This window comes from Durio zibethinus, chromosome 9 (genome assembly GCF_047325235.1).
Source record: "Durio zibethinus cultivar Kanyao isolate XHJ-2024 chromosome 9, ASM4732523v1, whole genome shotgun sequence".
Taxonomy (NCBI): domain Eukaryota; kingdom Viridiplantae; phylum Streptophyta; class Magnoliopsida; order Malvales; family Malvaceae; genus Durio; species Durio zibethinus.
The window spans coordinates 26,904,690-26,926,195 of NC_143170.1; the positions used below are offsets into that span (position 1 = coordinate 26,904,690).

The 21,506-nt window shown below is 33.1% G+C and overlaps 1 protein-coding gene and 4 pseudogenes across 4 annotated transcripts; 1 reads left to right on the forward strand and 4 right to left on the reverse strand.

Annotated features, from left to right (window-relative positions):
* Window positions 1–607: 607 nt before the first annotated feature.
* On the reverse strand, window positions 608–5,013 carry LOC111303685 (agmatine deiminase-like; annotated as a pseudogene). The gene is made up of 9 exons (XR_016344903.1): window positions 4,927–5,013; window positions 4,056–4,169; window positions 3,868–3,957; window positions 3,632–3,716; window positions 3,177–3,232; window positions 2,986–3,051; window positions 2,175–2,322; window positions 1,409–1,640; window positions 608–952 (listed from the first exon to the last, which is right to left on the reverse strand). The product of XR_016344903.1 is annotated as an agmatine deiminase-like (transcript).
* Window positions 5,014–9,342: 4,329 nt separating this feature from the next.
* LOC149516916 (uncharacterized) lies at window positions 9,343–9,972 on the reverse strand (annotated as a pseudogene).
* A 66-nt stretch (window positions 9,973–10,038) lies between these two features.
* LOC111303696 (enolase 1, chloroplastic-like) lies at window positions 10,039–13,782 on the reverse strand (annotated as a pseudogene).
* Window positions 13,783–13,957: 175 nt separating this feature from the next.
* LOC111313302 (tetraspanin-12-like) lies at window positions 13,958–16,100 on the forward strand (annotated as a pseudogene). The gene is made up of 2 exons (XR_016345262.1): window positions 13,958–14,684; window positions 15,539–16,100. The product of XR_016345262.1 is annotated as a tetraspanin-12-like (transcript).
* Window positions 15,408–19,799, reverse strand: LOC111313310 (protein CHAPERONE-LIKE PROTEIN OF POR1, chloroplastic-like). 2 transcript variants are annotated; one of them, XM_022913993.2, is made up of 5 exons: window positions 19,580–19,799; window positions 19,395–19,489; window positions 17,274–17,656; window positions 16,517–16,593; window positions 15,408–15,792 (listed from the first exon to the last, which is right to left on the reverse strand). In XM_022913993.2, exons 1-5 carry the CDS (start codon window positions 19,633–19,635, stop codon window positions 15,774–15,776), a joined length of 630 nt encoding a protein of 209 aa, XP_022769728.2. In that variant the 5' UTR covers window positions 19,636–19,799; the 3' UTR covers window positions 15,408–15,773. The 2 variants fall into 2 exon arrangements, with proteins under 2 accessions (XP_022769728.2, XP_022769715.2); XM_022913980.2 differs by lacking the exon at window positions 15,408–15,792 and adding an exon at window positions 16,121–16,372 and having other exon boundaries at window positions 19,580–19,796.
* Between the last annotated feature and the right edge of the window lie 1,707 nt (window positions 19,800–21,506).

Consider the following 21,506-nt stretch of genomic DNA (forward strand, 5'->3'; position numbering starts at 1 on the left):
ATGAAGACATATGCTTCAGCTAGTGTAGTAATTCAAGCATGTCTATGTCCTATTTTGAGGAGAAGTCATCAACCAGTGGCTTTAAAGAAAGAGACCCTTTGCATTTTTTGTCAATATTAATAATTATTTCTTCCGAAATCCACGATTCCAAGTCTACTTGAAATTACAGATCATATTACAAGTTTGAAATGATCAGAAGATCTAATTCCTTACACCAAACTAATCAGTGAAGAGTCTCTAACAGAACTTGATCACTGTAATAGTTTGGAACTTGGAGCCGATTCATTCGACAGGAAGTGAAGAGCACATATAATGTAATAATTTATTTACGACCCAAATAAAAAGAACTGTTACTTGGATGAACCTTCTGTAGTTTTATAAACATGAGTTACAAATTTCAGTCAAAAGCCTTCAGTACCAGGTGCATGACCAGAGAATTAGTACAATGAAAATTATAAGATTGTTTAGAGCCGCTAGCTTTACACCATCTTAACTTTTAAGACTAATAAACTCAGCCTGCCATCAGGTACATTCTACCGGTGAATATGAAACACTATTGTGCTTTTAGATTCAACACTCGAGTCTTTACTATTATCCTGGTTTCGTTTACCTCATTTCGATATCAATCTTGGTCATGCCCCTCATCTTTTGGGGTTGCTATCTTCACTAAGAAATGAAACTTTTGTATTAATTTAAGGTTTCTAAGCATTGACTGTAAGTTAAGATTCATTATTTTGATAGATCAATCATGGTTCTGCTACCAGGCGCATGTTGAACAGAAAATACTTGCTTACTTCATAGTCTGGAAAGGCTTGAGAAAGGACACGAACAGCTTCATCATCCGACTTTTGGTCCCCAAATTGTGGTGTGATGATCCCTCCATTTCCAATATAGAAGTTTACATATGAAGCAGCGAATCTTGTACCTGGAGTCGAGGTTTAGCCTCACCATCCTATCATTAGAAACATCGTAGACCAGGAAACAATGCACAATAAGATCCTTTTTCTTCTGGAACAAGCAACTAGATAATAAAGGATAAAAAGTCAAAACATAAATCAAGTTTCTGATTATCAAATTATTTGACATGATAGTGCTCTTGTTTACTATGTATGTCACTACCAAATAGACAGGATAAGAAATTAAAAGGAGAATCGAATGAACAGTTTCATTCTGCAAGGCTATAATTTTTTTTTAAATGAGCAAAATTATATTGGAACAAGAGTACAAATATGCAAAACTGAAAATAGAAACTTTTCTCTTGCATTCTCAAAGAAGCTATAATAATTAGGACTATATTAACCGAGAGAAAAACAACTGTGCTAATATCTAAAGCCGCATACCCTAGCGCCTGCTTTAAGTTGGATTTGAACTGAGTAAGATGCAGAGCTATGGAAAATAAAATGCTTACTTGAGTAATTACAGCAGCAGCTTCATCCGTCATAAGAAGTGGCCCTGGAACATGGATTTTAATTATTTGTAATTTCCAACCGGAGGCATCTGTAGCATTTGAGAGAATAGAAAGGCTTCCACGGAATGTTCATACTGAGGATCTGTTTCATCATCAGTCCAAGACAACAAAACAACACCAGGCTTCGCAAAGCAGCACATATTATAAATGTGACCATTAGCATCATCATCACCTGTTAAAAACCAAGAAGATACTTCAAATTTCGGAGGACATATAAAGTGTTGCATTTGCCTGCAGAAGTGGATAGTCAATAAATGGTGTGGTGCTACAGCCATCCTCCAAGGATATTGTTGCATATTTTAAAAGATAAAGATATCAAATTACGATTTGGCTGAATAAGTTTGCATTTCAACTATGAAGACTTGAACATGGATCAACAACAATATTGCAGTTCTCTAGCTACTCCGTAAATAAAATGCAATTGAAAAATCATTCCAAAGTTAAGAGGGTTTCAGATTTCTTGATATATCAGTGAGGATTGTCCAAAGGAGTTTTGACTAATATTTTTGTGCAATAAATGTGTCACGAACAATACACATGTGAATCTTTAGTCATGTATTAATTTTAGTGACAGTGACATTATGTAAAGATGAAATGATGATCCCCATTCCCATCCCAAAAATGCAGAAGAAATATTAAGAGCTTAAAATCCAAAAGAAATTTAAGATATATGAATAAAATGAGGAATCAAGACAGAATCAAGTACCATAAAATCCACGAGGCAACCAAATAACCTTCTTGACTCCAAGATATGCCTTAAGTTCATCCTCTATTTGCTCTTTGGTCATGTTCGGGTTCCTGTTTTTGTTCAAAAGGCACTCCTCAGTGGTAAGGCAAGTCCTTAACGGAAAAAGCTAAAGCTGAAAAAAGGGAAAAAGATAAAGCTGAAAAAATTCTAACAATGACACATTGCTTGAGCGAAGAAATTTTTTTTTTTTTTTGTACAAAGGAGACCATAGCCTTGGGATAGGGAAAGGGGTTGTAAGTGCTGGGATTTGAATCTTAGACCTGCTGGATGTCACTTCCTAAGAATGACTGTATGAATCAATTGAATTAAGCTTATGGTTCAAAGTACTTAAAATTTTAAGTGAAAAAAACACCATTTTCTGAATACTGCATTAATTGTGAAGGGATGCATCTAATAATGTGTAAGAAATATATGTTATCCTTTGCACCTTCTTTAGGGAGGGGTTTGACATCAATTATGGCATAGCAGTACATGATATGGAAGCAATTAAAAATCGTATATTAAGTTGCAAGCACATTTTTTTTAAACTTCTCATAGACCTAATAGGCAAGGACAGCAGCAGAACAAGACCAGAGCAAGTCATCTTTCAAGCAAATAATTTAAATCTTCCACCTTATCATCCATGCAGATATTAAAGGCTGGTCTAACCAACAGTTTTGACATAAAAGCAAGCTAATTTTCAATTGATTTCTTTTTCTAAAATCAAAGATAAACCAAAAAAGCTAATCAAACAGTATATAAATTATCAGTTTATCACCTTCTCCACCACATGTATGCTTCCCCCTTCAAGAATCATCGTATGTGAAAATCTTGGAAGCCTCTCAATTTCCAATATCTAAAAAGAATGTAAGACTAGAATAACTATCTGAAGTATTAAGAAGCATTAAACCTGAACAACTAAATATATAACTAAAAACTAAAAGAAAGGTAGCGAGTTTTTATTCTCTTCCCAACGCTAACCTTCCTTGCCACATGAAGGTCATGACGCCAATCTTTATAACAACCATCCTCAACCCCTGGAAAGACCACAAGGAATTCCTTTAGAGAAGAACTAAGGAGATAAAACCATATATTAACATGTGATGACTACTAACACTTCAAAACCGTCAGGCCAGGCTCTCATGGTCAACAAAATATGCAATCAAAGTAAAAGTTTTGATCCACCAAATTAACAAGCTTCATTCTTTCCATTTTCCACAGTTTTAGCTCCTCATATACCGAGTTCAACGATCATTTTCAGAAATTCCAGCCAATTAGTTCAAATGTTAGTTCTAGGACAATGTGATACTAGCTAGTTGTTAAACCATCATTTCATTTTGAATAGATTGATTGAAAGAGACAAATTAAGTTGTAATCATTTCAAGTTTCAATAGATTGATTGCCTAAGGTACATTAAATCTGAAGTCTATTCTTACCTCCTCAGCTATTGAAATTCCAATCGATCCCAGCAACCTTTTGCTTGGGATTATCAGAATTTGATTCTCTTTTACTTACAACAAACTATAAGAAGGGAAAAAAATAAACAATAATTGTTTTAGATACTGTCAATAAGGAAAAAGCAGTTATTGGCTACAACAGGGAACCCAACTGAAGACAATCCTTTGTGACAACAGACTGAATAAGATCATAACAAAGAATAAGAGATACTCACAGTTGTCCCAGTATCACGAAACCAAGACTCATTCATGCTCATCTCAACAACCCTTATATTTGATGGTAATTGACTTCGTGCATTTGCCCACTGTGTATAAAATTAATTAATTCATTCATTAAAATTCAGTTGAAAACAATATTTAAATCTTATCTATGAGACAGGTTTTCATCTCTAGATCTACGAACCTGAGCAGCGCTTGCACAGACAGTCACAGGCTCAAACTTTGAGATTGCAGTTGCAACCTTTGCAAACACATGTTGTCCATGCATTGCATTGCCTCGCCAATTATCAGGACGTTCCTGAAATAAGGACAGTTTTAAATTTGTCGTAACTCATAACAGACTCTAAGCACAAAATCAACATCAAACACCATCTTTGTCTTCCAGCCATAAAGTGGATAATGATATTGTTAAATAAAGATAATCAGCAGCATAAGTTCCAAGTACTAAAAGACAGAAAATTTTCATATTGCAGCTAGGGCCAGAAGAGATAAACAGTATTTTAGCAGCATAAACAAATTCATGCTGAGAATATAATGGCATTAAAATTTTACAGTTAATACAGAATTGAAGCTGTACTGCCAATAATCAATGGCTGCTCAGTGCTCACTGCTCAGTTACAAAAGAGAAAAGATGCCAAAACCTGAATTACAATAAAGTGTATCAAATTCCTAAGAAAAAAAGTCAAAAATCAAAGCTTCTGGCTCAAATACTGATTTCCTTTCATATCTAAAAGAAAAAAATCCAAGCAAGGTAGTAAGCAGTGGAGATGATCATAAAGGATGTAGAATAAAATGTATCAAACAGTTTGATGTATATGATTAAAAAAAAAAAAAAAAAAAACAGCAACGGCAGACAAAACTGTGTCAGGATAGGCAAATATATAGCAAGAAACTCATCAAACAAAAAGATGTCCCTCAATTCTGACTCACGCCCATCAAAGAAGAAACAGAAAGAAATGTTTTCACAATCAAACAAAAAAATTTCACAATCAAACAAACAAAAAAAAAAAGTGGGTTGGTTGAATCAGTAAGAACAGAGAAGAAATAATACTCACAGGCCAACCCATCCAACTCTGGGAATGGGAATGGGGTTCCCACTCTGCAGGCATATGGTAGCCAAGCTAAGAAGGCGTCCCGTTCATCTTCAACCGCCACAATTGTCACTTTATCTACCTATCCTTCTGTACTTAAGGTTTTGTCAAAACACTATGGACGATGACTGAATGTGACTGACAGGATAGACAGCAGATGGGAGGGATGCTAGCGGCAGTCACCTATACAGCCGCATTTCAGCACTTGTCATTGTATAAGGCCACATGGTCTTATGTTTTTCATTACAAAAACGGTTACCTGCTCAACTCCTAACTTTTGTACGGACCACAACTGTCTTTTGTGCACAGTACATGTTCACTTGTTCCCAAATATTTAATAAAAGCTAAAAAAATGCCCCTATGTTTTATTGATTTTTACCAAATATACCATCTCTTATTTTTTCTGATAATGCTTTTAATTTTTTTTCAAATAATAAAAAAAAAAAAGAAATTGAGCATAATTAACCTGTCTAAGCCCAAATTTGAAAAAAAAAATTATTGATTTACATCCAAATTTAATCATTAAAGGCATAAATTAGTAACTTAAATCAAAATATAATCAAAGTACATAAAAGCGAGCACAAATATATATATATATAAATAATTTTTTTATTTTTACAAAAATACTATCTTTGTTTTTTTTTCTATGGAATGAAAAAAAAAACCCTAAATAAAATAATTTTACTTGAAAGTTTTTTTAATTTATATAATTTATATATATACAACCATATTATATATAAAAAAAAGGAAAGAGATAATCTTGTTTAAATAAAAAAAAATTATATAAATCACAAGAAATAAAATATTTCCTAATTTGGTATATCTTATTTCGCAGCCTTGGATTTAGAATTTTTTAGGTATTTACTTATAATATATAAAAAATATTATCAGATGAATTTATTAATTTTATTAAGGAAAATATTTTGCAAAAAAATTTGAGGATATAAAAAATTTTCTTTAAATTTTTTTGTTTTTAATAATGTCCAAAAAAAAATTTAAATGTTTAGAAAAAGTTTTTCTTTAAATTTTTTGTCTTTCAATTTAAAAATTTCATGAACATCCCATTACACTACTTGCATCCGCCCTGCTATTTAGCAAAAAAATTTTAAGTAGAAAAAATTTTTTCTTGCTAATCTCAATTGAAAGGTCTAAGGGGAAGAGACAGACTTCTAAACTATGAGCTTTTCTTTTTTTTTTTTTTTTTTAATGAATGTCGCTAAATGCATCTCAATTTTTTCTCTTCGCATCTTAATTTTTTTAAAAAAATTTTGCAAATGAAATTATTTAATTATTCTTTTTTTTTCACACAAATTTATAAAAATAAATTTTCAAAAAATCATAAACCTTTCCTGAAATTAATTTTCCAAAAATCATATAATTTTTCAACAATAGATTTTCAAAAAATCAAATTTTTCAAAAAGTTTATGACTTTCTTGAAATTTATTTTTGAAAAGTTATAAAAATCCAAAAAATTGTGAGAAAGGTAATTAAATAATTTTTACTTACCAAAATTAAAAAAAAAATTGGAGTATAAAGAGAAAAAATGTGATACATTTAGCAACTCTTTTTTCTTAATTGTAGTTTTAAATCACTTATAGAAGAAGCCACACAAAATTATGTTTTGTCTATTTCTCATGGTTTGATTTATTTATGAAGTTTAGCAACTGATAATAATAAGTGAGTGTTGCTATTTACATTCCCAAATTTTTAAAACACTTTAAAAAATTAACCTCTAAGAAAATTATTTAAATATTCATTAGTTAATTATTTTTTTGTTTTTCATACCTCTTTTTAGTAAGTTACTGAAAATTAATTTCAAAAACCTCTTCACTATATAGAAAGGACATTTTCGAAAAGCATTGAAATTATCCCAAAATATATTTTTGAAAAGCATTGCAATTATTTGAAAATGTATTTTCAAAAATAATTTTTTTATTTCAATTTCGTTGTTGCGTTCTCTTAATCAATGTTTGGAACAAGAATATCATATGTTTTTTATTGCGATCTCCAAATGAGTCTCTAGTGATTTCTTCAACATATGGGTTATTTAAATCATACAATAAAAATCTTTAATCTTTTAGTTATACTGTTTGTTCAATACTATTTACAATATTTTTCTAATTCTAACAAACGTGTATCTAAAAGAAATCACTAATTGTGAAAAGGTATTTGTGCAAATGGCTACTGATTACCTCATCGCACATGGTGCAGCAACCAACTTACATAAGCACCTTTTAACACTTAGCAAATTATTTCATATACACATCGGTATAAATATATTACAAACGTTATTGAATGAACAGTGCCTAGTGGTTGAAAGATTAGAGATCTATATTGACAGATTTGTCAATTTACTAATGACATAATAAGATCAATATTCTTTACAATACTAAATTATTATGTATCGAAAATTTATTTTCGAAAGTTTTTGAAAGATTTCGAAAATGAATGTTTGAAAACCATTGAAAATTTTTGAAAATACACTATCGAAATTACTTTAAGGTTTTTGGAAATAGATATTAGGATATTTTTAAGGGATTTCAAAATTGAATTTTTTGTATATTGAATAAGTTTTCAAATATTTATTTTTAAAAATCTTTAACAATTTTTGAGAATTGTACCAAAAAACTTAAAATTTTAAATTGTTTAAAACTAAATATAAAATCAAATAAAAAATAAAAACTAATAATTTATCTCTAATTCTAAATTATCTAACATTAAATAAGATTTGATTTGAAATTTAATCTTTAAAGAATTTAGGGTTTCGGTTGAAGAGCGAGTGTGAAGAAATAAATGGGTGTTTGGGTTTTCTAATAAATTTGAGATGTAAAAAAAAAAAAAAATGAGTGTTAATAATAATGGGTATGAAAAAATAACCTGGATGCAAATAACACCACTCGTAATAAGAAACCAGTTTTGAGGGTAAAAGGTGAGGTGATGTGGCCTTTTAAAATGGCAAGTGCTGAAACGCGGCTGACAATAGGACTGCCGCCTGCATTCCTCGTACTTCAATTGGTACGATCTGAATTCCGTTTTATAACATTACGACAAGACAGGACTGGAGGACAAAGGTAAACTGTATCATTGTTGACTAGTCAATGACGTTATCTTTTTTTTTTCATTTTTTAAAGGATGTTTTATTAGGCATTTTTGGCCCTCATTTATCATTTATTTTATACTCCATGATTTCAATGCACACAAAAGCAAGTCTTTGTTTTTTCCATGAAAATGGGTTTTTCATTTGTTCTAACGTTTTGTAAATACTTATATATATATATTTATTTATTTGGTACATAAATGATTTATATGTTAGATAAACTACATTAAGCCGCTGCAAGATACCAGAACTAAGAGAGACACGCAGAGAAAGGCATGATGATAATTCTATATGATTCTTGCAACTTGGTTTAACATTTGTGATCTCAGCTTCGGTTTAATCTCTGGGTACCTGTTATTTCTTGAGTTTCCGCCTCTGGGGTTTTAATATTTGTGATTATTTTGATGGTTGTTGCTGAATTTCATGGCTTGAGTCTTCCACGTTCTGTTAGTTCACACAAAAAGCACCACAAAGGAAATGAACGTACGCCTTTTGAAGCTGAGATAGGGAAAAAGATTGCTTAGGATTTGAACTTCATATATCACCTCTTAAAATTAATTACATGAAAATCAATTGAGTTAAGTTCAGGTTCGAAAAGCATGATTTGTTCAGCCTATTCTTAGTTACTTTCATGGAGATAATTGCTGGAATTCATGGAATGAGTATGTTATGTAGTAGAATTGAATGCAATGTTATTGTTGCTATAATTAATTGATAATTAAAAAAAGTGCCATCAGATGCAAAAATTATTAGATTATCAAATTCACTGCTAATGAGCAATTGAGCATTATCCTTCAGTTCATGTTATCTGCTGCTTGAAAGTTAGTTGTTTACCATTTCTTGAATTTATTGTTCTTAGCCTATTTCAGTGGGGAGAGTAAGAGATTAAAAGGAAAGAGAAACTAATGCCCATAAATCTGTCTGGTCAGACAAAATAAATGTTTTAATACAGTTTTGGTGAAGAGAACATTCACATAAATGTTATTGTTACACATCTACTTATTTGATGTCAATAGTCATTCCTGAGAAAAATTAGTCAAATAGTCATTCAATCTTCTTGTACATTTCATGAGAATAAACTTAAAATTCCTATATCCACACTGCATGGGATAAAATATGTACTTTGCACTCTTGCCTGAATAAAGACTAAGCAGGTTAAAAGAAGTAAAACAGAAGGTTTTGATAGGGAGCCTTTAGCCTGGAAAGCAGAAAATAGAAGATTATTGTACTGTCTATTGCATAAGGCAAGAAAATACTAACTCTATGCAGGAAAAAAGCTGTCTCTAAAGGCTTCTCTCCAGCATTTCTTGATGCCTTTTGAAAGACGAGCTTTTGAAGGCGCATTTGTTTATAAAACCTGGTTATGACTAAGTCTGCAACATGATCAATCTCCTCTTCCAAGCTGAAATCTTCTCCTTCCTCTTTCGAGTTCCTCACCATCTCAATGATGGACCCACCCTCAGCTTCGGCTTCCAACTCCAATTCCACCTCATCAAACAAACAGTGCGCCAGATCAGGGTACTTATCCTCCTCCTCATCATCATCACCATAATCAGCTGTCGACGCATGGTATTGAAATGCAACTATGGCTTTGCTTTGGTCGTCTAGGCTACTTTCCTTGTCGCCAAGGAGTCCATGAATCTTGTCGGTGATAGAACCAAGCAAAAAGTCCTTCTTGGTCTTCATCAAAGTGAACATGATAAGCCGGGCTTTGGCTGCACTCTTTTTGCCCTTGACTGCCATGGAATTGGTTTTGGCAATGGAACTCACCAACAAAGATGAGATTATCTGTTTCAAGAAAACAGATGCCTTGTTCTTCATGCTAAATTGGTTTGTCAAACAGATGATTATAAGCTTAACTACAGTTCTGAACTTAGCATTTGATGGATTTATATAGACGTGAAAAGGCAAGTCCAGAGTGCGCTTTTGCCTTTCTTTTATTATTATTATTATTATTATTATTCTGGTGCAGCTTTTGCTTTGCTTTAGGAGTGGGGCGGTGACGCTTCAAATCCAGAGAATGGGGACAACTAAAGGGGGAGGAAAACTTCTCAGGACATTATCTCATGTAACCGAAACACGTGGTCAGAATCTATTAGCTATATCGAGGGTTATATTTCTGAGAAGATTCAGTAACTCTGCAAATAAAACTGCGAACTGTCCATTGCATAGAGAGCTTGGGGAGAGCTTCAGGAACCGGCCATATTTTTCAGAAAAGAAAAATAAAACAAGACCCCCAAAATAACGTATAGAGATGGTCAAGATTTGAATCTGATCACTGGAAATATAAGTCCAGCACTCTACCAACAGACCATACAATTGTCGGCAAAATAACCTATATTTTCATAAAGAGTAGTCAGGTAAGAGAACAATTTCATTACAAGGCTTAGCATTAAACTTCTCTAAGGAGATCTGAAAGCTTCACCAGCATAGCGAACATTTCCAAGTTCCTCTTCAATGCGAAGAAGCTGCAACCAGATTGGGAGAAAGTCAGATGATTCCTTCAAAACTAATTAACAATCAATGAAAAGAGTAACGAGAGAGAAAGAGAGAGGTAATCCCCATCAAAGTAATAGACAACAACCATATAATACAGTAAATCAGGAAGGAAGAGAGATGGGAGGAGAGGTGGGAGGTTGGTCTTGTTCAATTATACCAAATAAAGTAGAAATCAATATTAACCCCATAATTCTTTCGGCTTTCTGCTAGTCTAAAAGATCCACGTCAGGAAAGAGCATGCCAAAGGTATAGGAGTGGACTAGAAGAATAGAGGAGAAGAAAATCCCAAAAATTACGTGATTGTATTTGGCCAACCTCTCACTTCTACAAGGAGCTCCAGTCTTAATCTATACAAAAGAACAACAATCCTCACCTTCTAGAATTGAAAAAAATAATAGAAAAAACGCATTGCTGATAAAATGCTATTAGAGATTAAGGATTTCAAATGATGTACCTGGCCGCTAGCCAAACCAACAGAAAGATCAGCTATGAAGTTGTCCTCTGTTTCACCACTTCGGTGGCTGACCATCACTCCCCATCCAGCAGCTTTCGAGTCAAGTGCTGATTGAATAGATTCTGTCACTGTGCCAATCTGGTTAACCTGTGATACACATTAACAAAAAATAAGCTACGGCGTATCTCTTCTTACATTAATACAAAAAAGGGGGGAGCAAAGAAAAAAAACATTGCATCATGCACTATGTTTTCATATGCATTAATTTCCTGATGAAAAGAAATATTTTTCAACTCTGTCAAGGAGGCCCATTACGAAGCACCACCATCAACTGAGCAATCAAACATGTTGGTTGAAAGGATCTAACTACAACTAAAGCACCCTGTCTGTCTATTTGTTTCTAATAGAATTTCACTAAATCTCCCATCATCCCCTGCCAACTTAATAGAATTTTCGTTCATGGAACTCAGATATTGAATCCAAGACATAGCATGGTCACATTTGCAATTACCACACAGCCTGCTTCTATGTACTATATAGTGCAGCCAAGTTTCTCGCAATAAGTGCAAGGTCATAATCAATATAGAGGTTGGACAGTTAGAATCTATAAGATATAGAAAATTATTTTTTCTATTGTAAATTGAAGTTTATGTATGTCACATCTGGATTTCAATAGCATGTTTTATAGATTAAATTCTATCGATGTAAAAAACAATTGCTAAGCATGCCACACTGATGCACATTATTGGGTTCTATTCTAAATGAAGATTAAAGTATTCAGTAGGCCGGAATGGCAGAACTGGACAAGGAAGAATTGTCTTGGAAGAACTATGGAAGAGAAAATACCAAGAAAGGACAGGATCGTGCTGGCTTAGATGTTGACCTTACGAAGCAAGGTATTGCAAGCCTTCTTGTAAATGCCTTCGCCTATTCTCTTCGGATTTGTGACTAACAAATCATCTCTAGCAAGTTGTATATCGACTGATGACTGTAGCGAAGCCCATGAGCTCCAGTCATCTTGGTCAAACGGATATTCAATCGACACGATAGGAAAATCTTTGAGGAACTCTTTGTAGAGTTCAACCAAGCTCTGAACTGCACGCTCATGAGCTCCATCATTTGGTTGTTTCTTAAAGTTTAGGTCATATTTCCCATCCTTTGTGAAAAACTCTGAAGCTGCAACATCCATTCGTATTTTGATCTGCGATTTTAATATTTTTTAGGTCATATTTAGCCTATGACAAAGCGATAAAAACAGAAGTATCCATCTGCTACCTTTCCAGTGTAACCAGCCTTCTCAATAGCATCCATTAGCAAAAAACTAATCCCTCCCTATTGTCCTGAACGTTAGGCGCAAATCCACCTTCATCTTCGACATTGCAAGCATCTTGTCCATATTTTTCTTTGATAATACCCTTTAGTATGTGATAAACTGCACCCTCAAAAAGAAGAAAGTTTTATCCACTTATGCAAAGACATATTTCCTGATTTAACTGAAGAACATGCTAAGGTCAGAAATTCATGACAATTTCAATCTGATTACAGATAACATGGGTCCATAGAGCCAAAACATAAGCCTATATGTACAAAATAAGAATCAAACTTGACATCCAAGTCCATATCAAGAGAATAAAAGATTGTCCAATGAAATACAAATATAACAACAGCTAACATAGATAAAGCATTACTCATCTAACCTTCACTCCCCATGCGAGGCGCCTCAGCAATTGAGCTTGCACCAACTGACAGAATCATAAATTCTTGCATAGCCAAATTATTTCTAGCCTGACTTTCCTCCATTGATTACCTTAAAAGCTGGAACTCGTATAACAGGCTCCTTTGTTCCTGACAATTCCTGGATATGCTTATACAATGGCATACCTTTCGCCCCTGCGCCTGCTCTGCACACGCTCAATGACACTCCCAACATTGCATATTTGCATTAGCTCCCAGCTTTGAATTGTTTGAAGTGCCATCAATTTCCAGCATAACAGCATCTACATCCGCTTGATTCCTTGGCAAAGAGAAAGTCAAACCAAGTATTTCATTTACTTTTGCTAGTTGCATATTTGCTTCTAAGAAAAGTATTGTATTCAAGTTTTACCTGCCATCAATTCCAATAAGCTTAGGACCCAAAACTTCATTGATGTTATTGACGGCAAAGAGCACACCTTTGCCGCCATCTGAGGATGGTGTATGAGAATTTCACACACTATGAAGAAGAGAGTGTTTTTTTTTTTTTTGCATGCAAATTAATTATGTTGAAACTTATGACAAAGAAAATTTCAGATTTAGATAAAATATTGGGAAAAGATATATGTTGATTAATTCATGATATAAATCACAAATGATTTTAAAAAAATAAAAAAAAAAGTGCAGTTGTATATATTTTTTTTAAAATCATGTCTTATCCAAACATGTCATTAACAGAAAGAAGGAATATCTGCAGAATAGATAATTAACCACATATGTACTATCATTAATAAACTTGATTTTTTTTCCTTAGTGGTTTAATTATTCATTAAGTGATTATTATAGCTTAAAATCTACAAATTTTCGAATTTTATTTTACGCTTTAGGTGAAATTAAAATATATCAAACTAATTATATTAATTTCTTTGTTAGAAATAAAAATCAAAATTTACAACTTAAATACCAATGAGTTTATTAGTGAATGATACTGAAATCCACTTTAAAAATGAAAATAAAACCCAAAAGATAAAAATAAAATTTACAAGGTCACCATTAATTACGTCGTTTCAGAACGCATCGGGGGCAAAATGGTACATTTATCACCCAACCACATGACGTGCATGTTCAAAGCTTCCTCCACCTGGCAGAATCCCGATTTCAGCGGATCCCACACGACTGAAATTACAGAGAAAATCCTCGTAATCAAAATTTAGTTAATATGTAAATATAAATAAATAAATATATATATAAATAAACAGAGATTGCATGAAAAAAGAAACCAGTTTTACAAAAAACAAACTGTTACATAAATTAGGGACTTGTCTTTCGTCGGTGGTTGTTTCGATTTCTCTTTAGGAACAAAGAAACGTAAATAAAATCAACCCAAAATCCAAATCCGATCTTTTCTTCTTCTTTCTTTGTTTTGAAACCAATCCCCCACAAAAAAAAAAAAAAGAAGAAACAATGGTTCGTGTCAGCAACTGGATTGTAGTGTTCGTGAACAGCATGTTGCTGTTATTAGGACTGCTTTCCTTGTTCTTTGGGGTTTACTTTTCCGTCCAGGCAAGCACCCATTGCGAGAAAGTATTGACGGATCCATTGCTGATACTGGGTGGTTGTTTGGCGGTTGTTTCTTTGCTAGGGTTAATTGGTTCTTTGTTCAAGAACACCTTTTTCATGTTTATTTACTTGGCCATCTTGTTTTTCTCAATACTTGGTCTCATTGGTTTCACTGTCTTCGTGTTTCTGGTCACCAACTATGACGCTGGGAAGGTGTTTTCAAAGCGAGATTTGATCATTAATGAGCGTAAAACTGCGGATTTCTCCAATTGGTTGCAGAATCATTTTGTTAATGACAAGAATTGGAATCAGATTAAGAGTTGTTTGATCGATGCTAAGGTTTGCAGTAATATTGGAAATAATAATGATGTTAATTACAAGGCATTGGCTTTTTTCAAGAACACCCTCCCTGCAATACAGGTATTTTTCTTCTTAATTTCTGGTGATTTTTTTTTATGTTTTATAAAGGAAGTTGTGGTAAGGAATTGCAGGTGTGTTAGATGTTATCTCTTAATGACAATACAAATCGATATGAATCAATTGAGTCAAGCTACGAATTCATGTGAATATCACTTTGTGTTTGCTGTGAATTATTGCATACCAACCTACACTACCATTTGTGTTGAGTTTCCTCCTTTTCTTGGTCAGATTCTTTTCTTTATCTACCGTGGAACATGGATATCTTTCCTAGTAATTTGCTTTGTTTTAACTGGTAGAATGAAAATTTTACTTTGATTTTCCTCTTAATTAGGTTATAATTATAATTCAATACATGGCATTAATTGTGTTTAATTGTGTCTTTCCACTAGCTAACGCAAATATGAAAGCACTTTATTAGAACTTAATGCAAATGTAATAAGTCAGGTAGGATATACAACAGAAACCAAGCCCTATAAGAGAATATATAAATGTAAATATTGGATTATTTTTTTTGTACATCAAAGCCGTAATTCTAAGATAGAGAAAGAGATTACAGGTGTTTATATCACTAGATTGGTTGTTTTTCATTTTTGAGTAATATTTTACTTGGTTCAAATTTATGGTAAAAATGTGATTGCCTTCATTAGTGAGCTAAAAGTTTAGGGTTTCTTTCAAAAAAATCTGATACCCAACATTAGATTGTCCTACCTACTTAAATTCCTTACCAGAGTAATTCTGCTGATTAGTTGCATATCAGAAACCAAAAGTTTGAGTTTTTTTTTTTTTTTTTTTGGATCATCCCATTATAGTTATAGCCTACTGCCATCAATAATTTTAGACAACAAAATGTTCAGGCTGGCTGCTGCAAGCCACCAACGCCCTGTGGCTTCCTTCCGAAGAATGAAACATTCTTGGAAGTTCCAAAATCAGGAGCAGCCACCAAAGATCCTGACTGCTCAACTTGGAGCAACAACCAGCAGACGCTATGCTATGACTGCAACTCATGCAAAGGAGGAATTCTTGCTAACATCAAGGAGCAGTGGAGGTCATTGGCTATCATCAACATCATTCTCGTTGTCTTCCTCATTTTCATTTATTCTGTTGGTTGCTGTGCCAGGAGGAGTAATCAGAAATACTAGCAAGAAATACATCAGTGCCTTTGCTTGATGACCTAATTTCATTCTATACATACGTACATATATATATATATATATATATATATATATATATGTAACTGCCAAATTAAACATAAATCATGTTCTTAAATTACCTTGTTTGCTTTGAAATAGATTATTTAAGATGATAATTGTCTCATTGTACTGATTGAATTTCCCTTTGACAGCATGTTGAGAGTTCCTTCAAGCATGCTGTGATGTCATTTTATGACTGAATCCTTTATAAAACGACGTTTCAAAACAGTATCCAATCTCTTGGCCTTTGAAAATAAATGCTGGAACCATAATTTTTGATTGGAGATTGAAGGCAAAAAGAAGTTCAATCTAGTTTTAAAACTTCAGAAGGAACATATGGTTGGACTTCATTTGAGAAAAGTACATGCAAGAAACAGGAAAACATATGCTACTAATGATGTTAACAATTCAAGCGTCCATGTTGGGTGAATTAGAACTGTTGGAATCATTGGAACAAAGATTGATCCACAGATCCACCCAGTAGCAAGTGCGCCGAGTCTGCGATGCAACAATTGAGCAAAAACAGTAGATCATATTGAGCAAGATTGAAAGGGGAAGGAAATTAAAGAAAAAAAAGATAGGTGGCGAGTAACACATGAAAAAGAGAACTGGAAAAAGAATGTTGCAAAATCTATAGCTTACCCAATAATGAAAGCCCGAGCCAAGCTCTTTGTTTTTTCGTTAAGGAAATATATGCAGGCTGCCAAAGAGACTGCTACCTGTGTATAAAATAACAAAGAAAAAGAAGAAACAAAAAAATCATTTCTTCATTATAATGAGTGAAGAAAAGCTTCAAAAATCCATGGAAATGTGCAAATTAACATAAAATTAAACTTGACCTATTTATGTCCTTTTATTTTGTTTATTTACTACCATTACAATTATTCTTCATTTTTCCTTTTTGGCTGAGACCTTCAACAACAAGTCGGCAAAGCTATGATAGAAAAGATCATTCAAGCTTGAGAGGAATAGAGAGATCAGATTCATTTAGAAGTCTCAACTAGTTTTGATTGAGGTTCACCTGAGTTCAGCTTAATTTGAGGAAAGGGGAGGGGAGCGGTATGGATTCAACTGGAGCAATCCATAACAGGCATAAGCAGTCTTTATAATTATGCAGCACTCTATAAAAGAATGAGAAAATGCAAAACTTTTGAAAACAAGAAGGATAGAACCACCAAACTTGAAACGGATTAAAAAGGTTAACAAGCAGATGGCACTGACATTACAGCCAGCTTATCCTGGCAGATCTTAAATAGGAAGTGAAAACTTATACTTTTTCCCACCACCACATTAAAATGAGTAAAATTATCCTTTTACCTATTGTGATGCTCCATTTATTCAAGGTTTCAATTCGGTAATCATTAAGATGAAGGCAATGATGAGAAGAAATGTAACAAACCTGAAAGGCAGGTCCACTCTCAGAAGAATTCATTATACTCCAGCCACCCATGACGGCAAATAGGAACAATCTTCTGAAAATAACTTCCACTGGAGGAAGTTCCACAATATTGAGCAAGTTTTTAATCCAAGGAGGAGACTCCTCTACCTTCTTCTTTAGCCGACTTTTCAAGTTAATCTTTTCTTTCTTTCTATGCTGGAAGCTGACCATAAGTAGTTTCTCAAATGCAGCTTCAATTGATTCTTCACTTCTCTCATGCCCAGCATATTGTTCCAAGAGGAAATTGCGCGCTGACCAAATTTCTTCCTCTGAAGCATAAGGACTAATACCAAGCCGTTTATAGGGATCCCAAACTTTGATTCGAGGAAAAGTTGGGGCATTAACTAGAGAAGAAGGATAGAGCAAGAGTCAGAAATACAAGGGTAATGTACAGGAAACTGCCACTAAAGCGGATTTTATAAACATATATACATATATACGTCTCTCATTTCTCAGTGTCTATATGTCTGTGTGTATCTATACTATATATGTAACAGCATCCCTGACTATTGTAGCTATCATTTTAAATCCTTTGTTCATCCCTCTGACTGAGGAGGTGTATTGCATTAGAGACAAAGATAAAATGAATAAAACCATGTAATAACCATCACCACATTTATAGCATTTCAAAAGGAACAGTAAGTCTAGCCACATGTGTTTGACCACTTAGACAAGTACTTGTCATACAATAGGGTAGACGCTCATGCAGTTCTCGACGTATAAGCCACATAATTAACAATAATCCAGTATCAAATGAATGTTCATCAAGTTTGTATTGCAAATTCAAAAGAGAATAAAGTAAATAGCATTACCCTTTTAACCTTTGAGCATATTGTCCACAGAAAAGGGGAAAGAAGTAAAAATAACTTCTATCATAATTCGAAAATGACTCTAATTCACCTGACAGGTCTTTGTTCCAAAGAAAAAATGTCCTCAGAATAATAGGTATAAAAAGTTTACCCTTTGAAAAATTCTTATATGTAGAAATTAAAATAGACAAAAGAAAAGGGAGGGGATATACTTCTTCCCAAATCCATAAATCCAATCATAAATATGAGAATTAGGAACAGATTTAGTTTATTAAGATTTTAGTTCATCTTACACTTTCCTCCCTTCATTTTCTTTTAGCTAAACTAGAAACGTGAGATTCCCCTTTCCTTTCCTCTCACCAAATCCAGTGTTAAATCATTAGATAAGGCTCCATAAATACATTTTATGTTTTACAAAGTGTGGCAGCACTAGCAAAGGAGGTCATCCCATCATTAGCCATATTCATGGCATTGGTATTAGTGTCATAGTTAAGAGTGGTTCACATCATGGAAAGATTTACATCAGCAGCGAAAAAGCTGAGGCAGTAAGGAGGGAGCTGGAGTACAAGAGAGATAAGTAATGACCATAGCATCATCACAAATGGCTATGAGATGATTGAGGCACAAAATTCATGGCAGCAAGATGATTGAGCCAGCAAAGGCAAAGTAGAGCAAAGATAAGTAATAATCCCCTGTTCCATCATTTGGTTCAATGGTTTTTCCCATCACAAATAAAATAAATTGCGAATATCCACATAATAGTCCCTCATTAGTAGATAATGAAAATCATCAACCTAGGCTTTGACAGGATATAAATTTCCATTTTCCAAACAATTCCTCTTTCTTCTTTCGGGTCATCTTACATGGAAGCTACACGAAATTATATAACTTCAACCCACAATTGATCCTGACCTAGTCGGCCTACTTGTACACATGAAAAGAAACCTTCAAAATACTTACAAGAACTATCATATATCGACTACCACTCTATCTGCATCAGTTTCCAACATAATTTTCCACAATGGACAAAAGGGTATTTTCCATTATCACTATATTTACAGTTCAGTATCACATCTATTTAAAAACAAAACCAATTTTGAGCTAAAGTGAATTCATAAACTAATAGCAGAAGACAAGCACTAAAAATTATTAACAAAATAACAATATTAAAGCAACATAACCCATAAAATAAATAGAGAATTCGCACAAATTCAACAAGAATTGGGACACATAAAGCATTGTTCAAGCAAAAAAAAAAAAAAATCAAAATTACCTCCATAAGGCATGTCCACAGCACATCTAGGGATTCTATGGCTTCTTAAAATGGGGTTATAAGTTATCCCATTTTTCGAATTCTGATTATGACGACTGTAAACATCGTCCCCAAAACAATTCAAAACAAAAAAAAAAAGAAAGAATTTTAGCTTAAAACCAAAAAAAAAAAAAAGGAAGGCTTACAGTTTGTGGCCGAGGAAGAGAGTGAAGACAGTGGGGTTGGAGAGCGACGACGACATGAAAACAAAATTGTTTGTAATTATGATTTGATGAACTTTGGAAGAAGTGAAAGTGAGAAGCTTCTTTAGCTAAAGAGATGCTTTATTTGGAGTAGCTGGAGGCACGGGGAGGAACAGTTGTTTTCATGATTTTGCGTTTTATTATCGGACATGGGCAACAGGAGAAGGAAGAGGACAAGGACAACATAAGAAAACCGAACCGTCTTCTTTGGTGGGTCTCTTTTCGGTTCGGTCCAAGTTGTAAAATTTTCTTTTTTACATGTATAAACCGAACCGTCATTTGTTTTTTTTTTTTTAATTTTAGAGTCAGTATAAAGTTTAAATTCGATTTTCTTTGGTTTAATATCGAAAAAAGACCTCAAACTTTATTTTAAAATGATAGAAGCCCTCAATTTTTTGTTATATGAAATTAAGATTATAAACTTTTTATTTTATTGTAATTAGATCCTTAATGGTATAAAACACTAAAATTTTTTGTTTAATTTATTTAAATTACGATTTAATTCATAAAAAATACTTATTTAGATTCATTTGAATGAATTAATTAATAAATATTTAAGAAAATACTATTTTAAAAATTCTATCAATTGGATATCATTCATCCAATTTTAAGATTTAATGAGTATGATTATAATAAAATAAAAATTTATAAACTTAATTTCATGTAATAAAAGATGGAAAGCTTATTTGCATATTGAAATAAAGTTTGAGAGATAATTTGGGTATTAAGCCATTTTTCTTTTAAATAAATTTTCCTTTAAACCTGCGGTTTGCCTGGTTCTGGAATAAAATAGATTTTCCTTCCCTAAATTTTTTTTCAAACAAACATCTCAATCTATAATTCCAAATATTTGAATCCAAAATTTATGATGCTTTGTATGTAAGCCATTAATGTATGTCTTTTCCATTTTTTTTTTCTTTCAAAGGAAAGCAACATTCTATTACATGAAAAAAAAAAAAGAAATGATTTGATTGGAACCCAAATTTTAATATATTCTTTAAAGCTTCTTTGCTACTAGATCAAGAAGCGGAAGACATTTTTTTCCATATCTTTGCTCGTTTATATCAAGCTTTTCCAATATGTTTTAGAGCAAAAATTATTAGTGATTTTTTTTTTTTTGAGGCATTAGAAAAAAGATGAGAACAAAAAGTATCAACTACCATTAATGAAAGAATTACAAGAGATTGATTGTTCTAAAGAGATCTGATCTAAACAAAGAATGCACATTCAAATTCAAGCGTGTCACTTGCTAGAGTTAATAATGATTTGGATCGAATCCAATTTAATTTAATTTTTTTTATAATACATAAAATTATGAATTTCTTAAAATCTAATCCAAAACCGAACTTTGTTACTATTCTGTGCCAGCAAGGAACTTTGTGCTGGTTGTACCAAAACGTATAGCTGCTGCAGGGATAACTTGGGATGGTGACATAACCTCCACCAAAGAGAATTTGTTTGTATCTGTTCCTAGTTGACTCAGTAGCCACCTTCTGCTTCCTGAAAACCCCGTCAGCTACCACTCAGCAGTTGTTGAAACCGGATTTGTTAATGTTTTTGCGACTATTTTTGCTGAATGGCAGTAGCTGAGCATTCAAAGGTTCGAAAAGGTTAATCTCAGTAATTGATTTTGTAGTGCATTGGGATAATGGGAGAGGAATGGAATAAAAACTCACGAGTCCATGATCAACATGTTAGAGCCTTTGCTGATTTTCTTGAGATAAGAAATCTTCATGGCTGCAATCTCACCTTCTATGTTCTTTGCACTTCTCACCAGGCCTCTTAACGTGCTTGGCACTCTTCTAAACTGAAACATAGAAGTATTCATGAATGATGAAGAATCCAATGCAGATATAAATGGTTATATGAC

Coding starts and splice junctions, on each gene's coding strand:
- LOC111313310 (XM_022913980.2), bottom strand. CDS start 19,635: ATGTCGTCGTCGCTCTCCAACCCCACTGTCTTCACTCTCTTCCTCGGC. Junction 19,490..19,579: donor CTCTTCCTCGGCCACAAACT/GTAAGCCTTCCT, acceptor CGATGTTTACAG/TCGTCATAATCAGAATTCGA. Junction 16,373..16,516: donor GCTCGGGCTTTCATTATTGG/GTAAGCTATAGA, acceptor GTTGCATCGCAG/ACTCGGCGCACTTGCTACTG.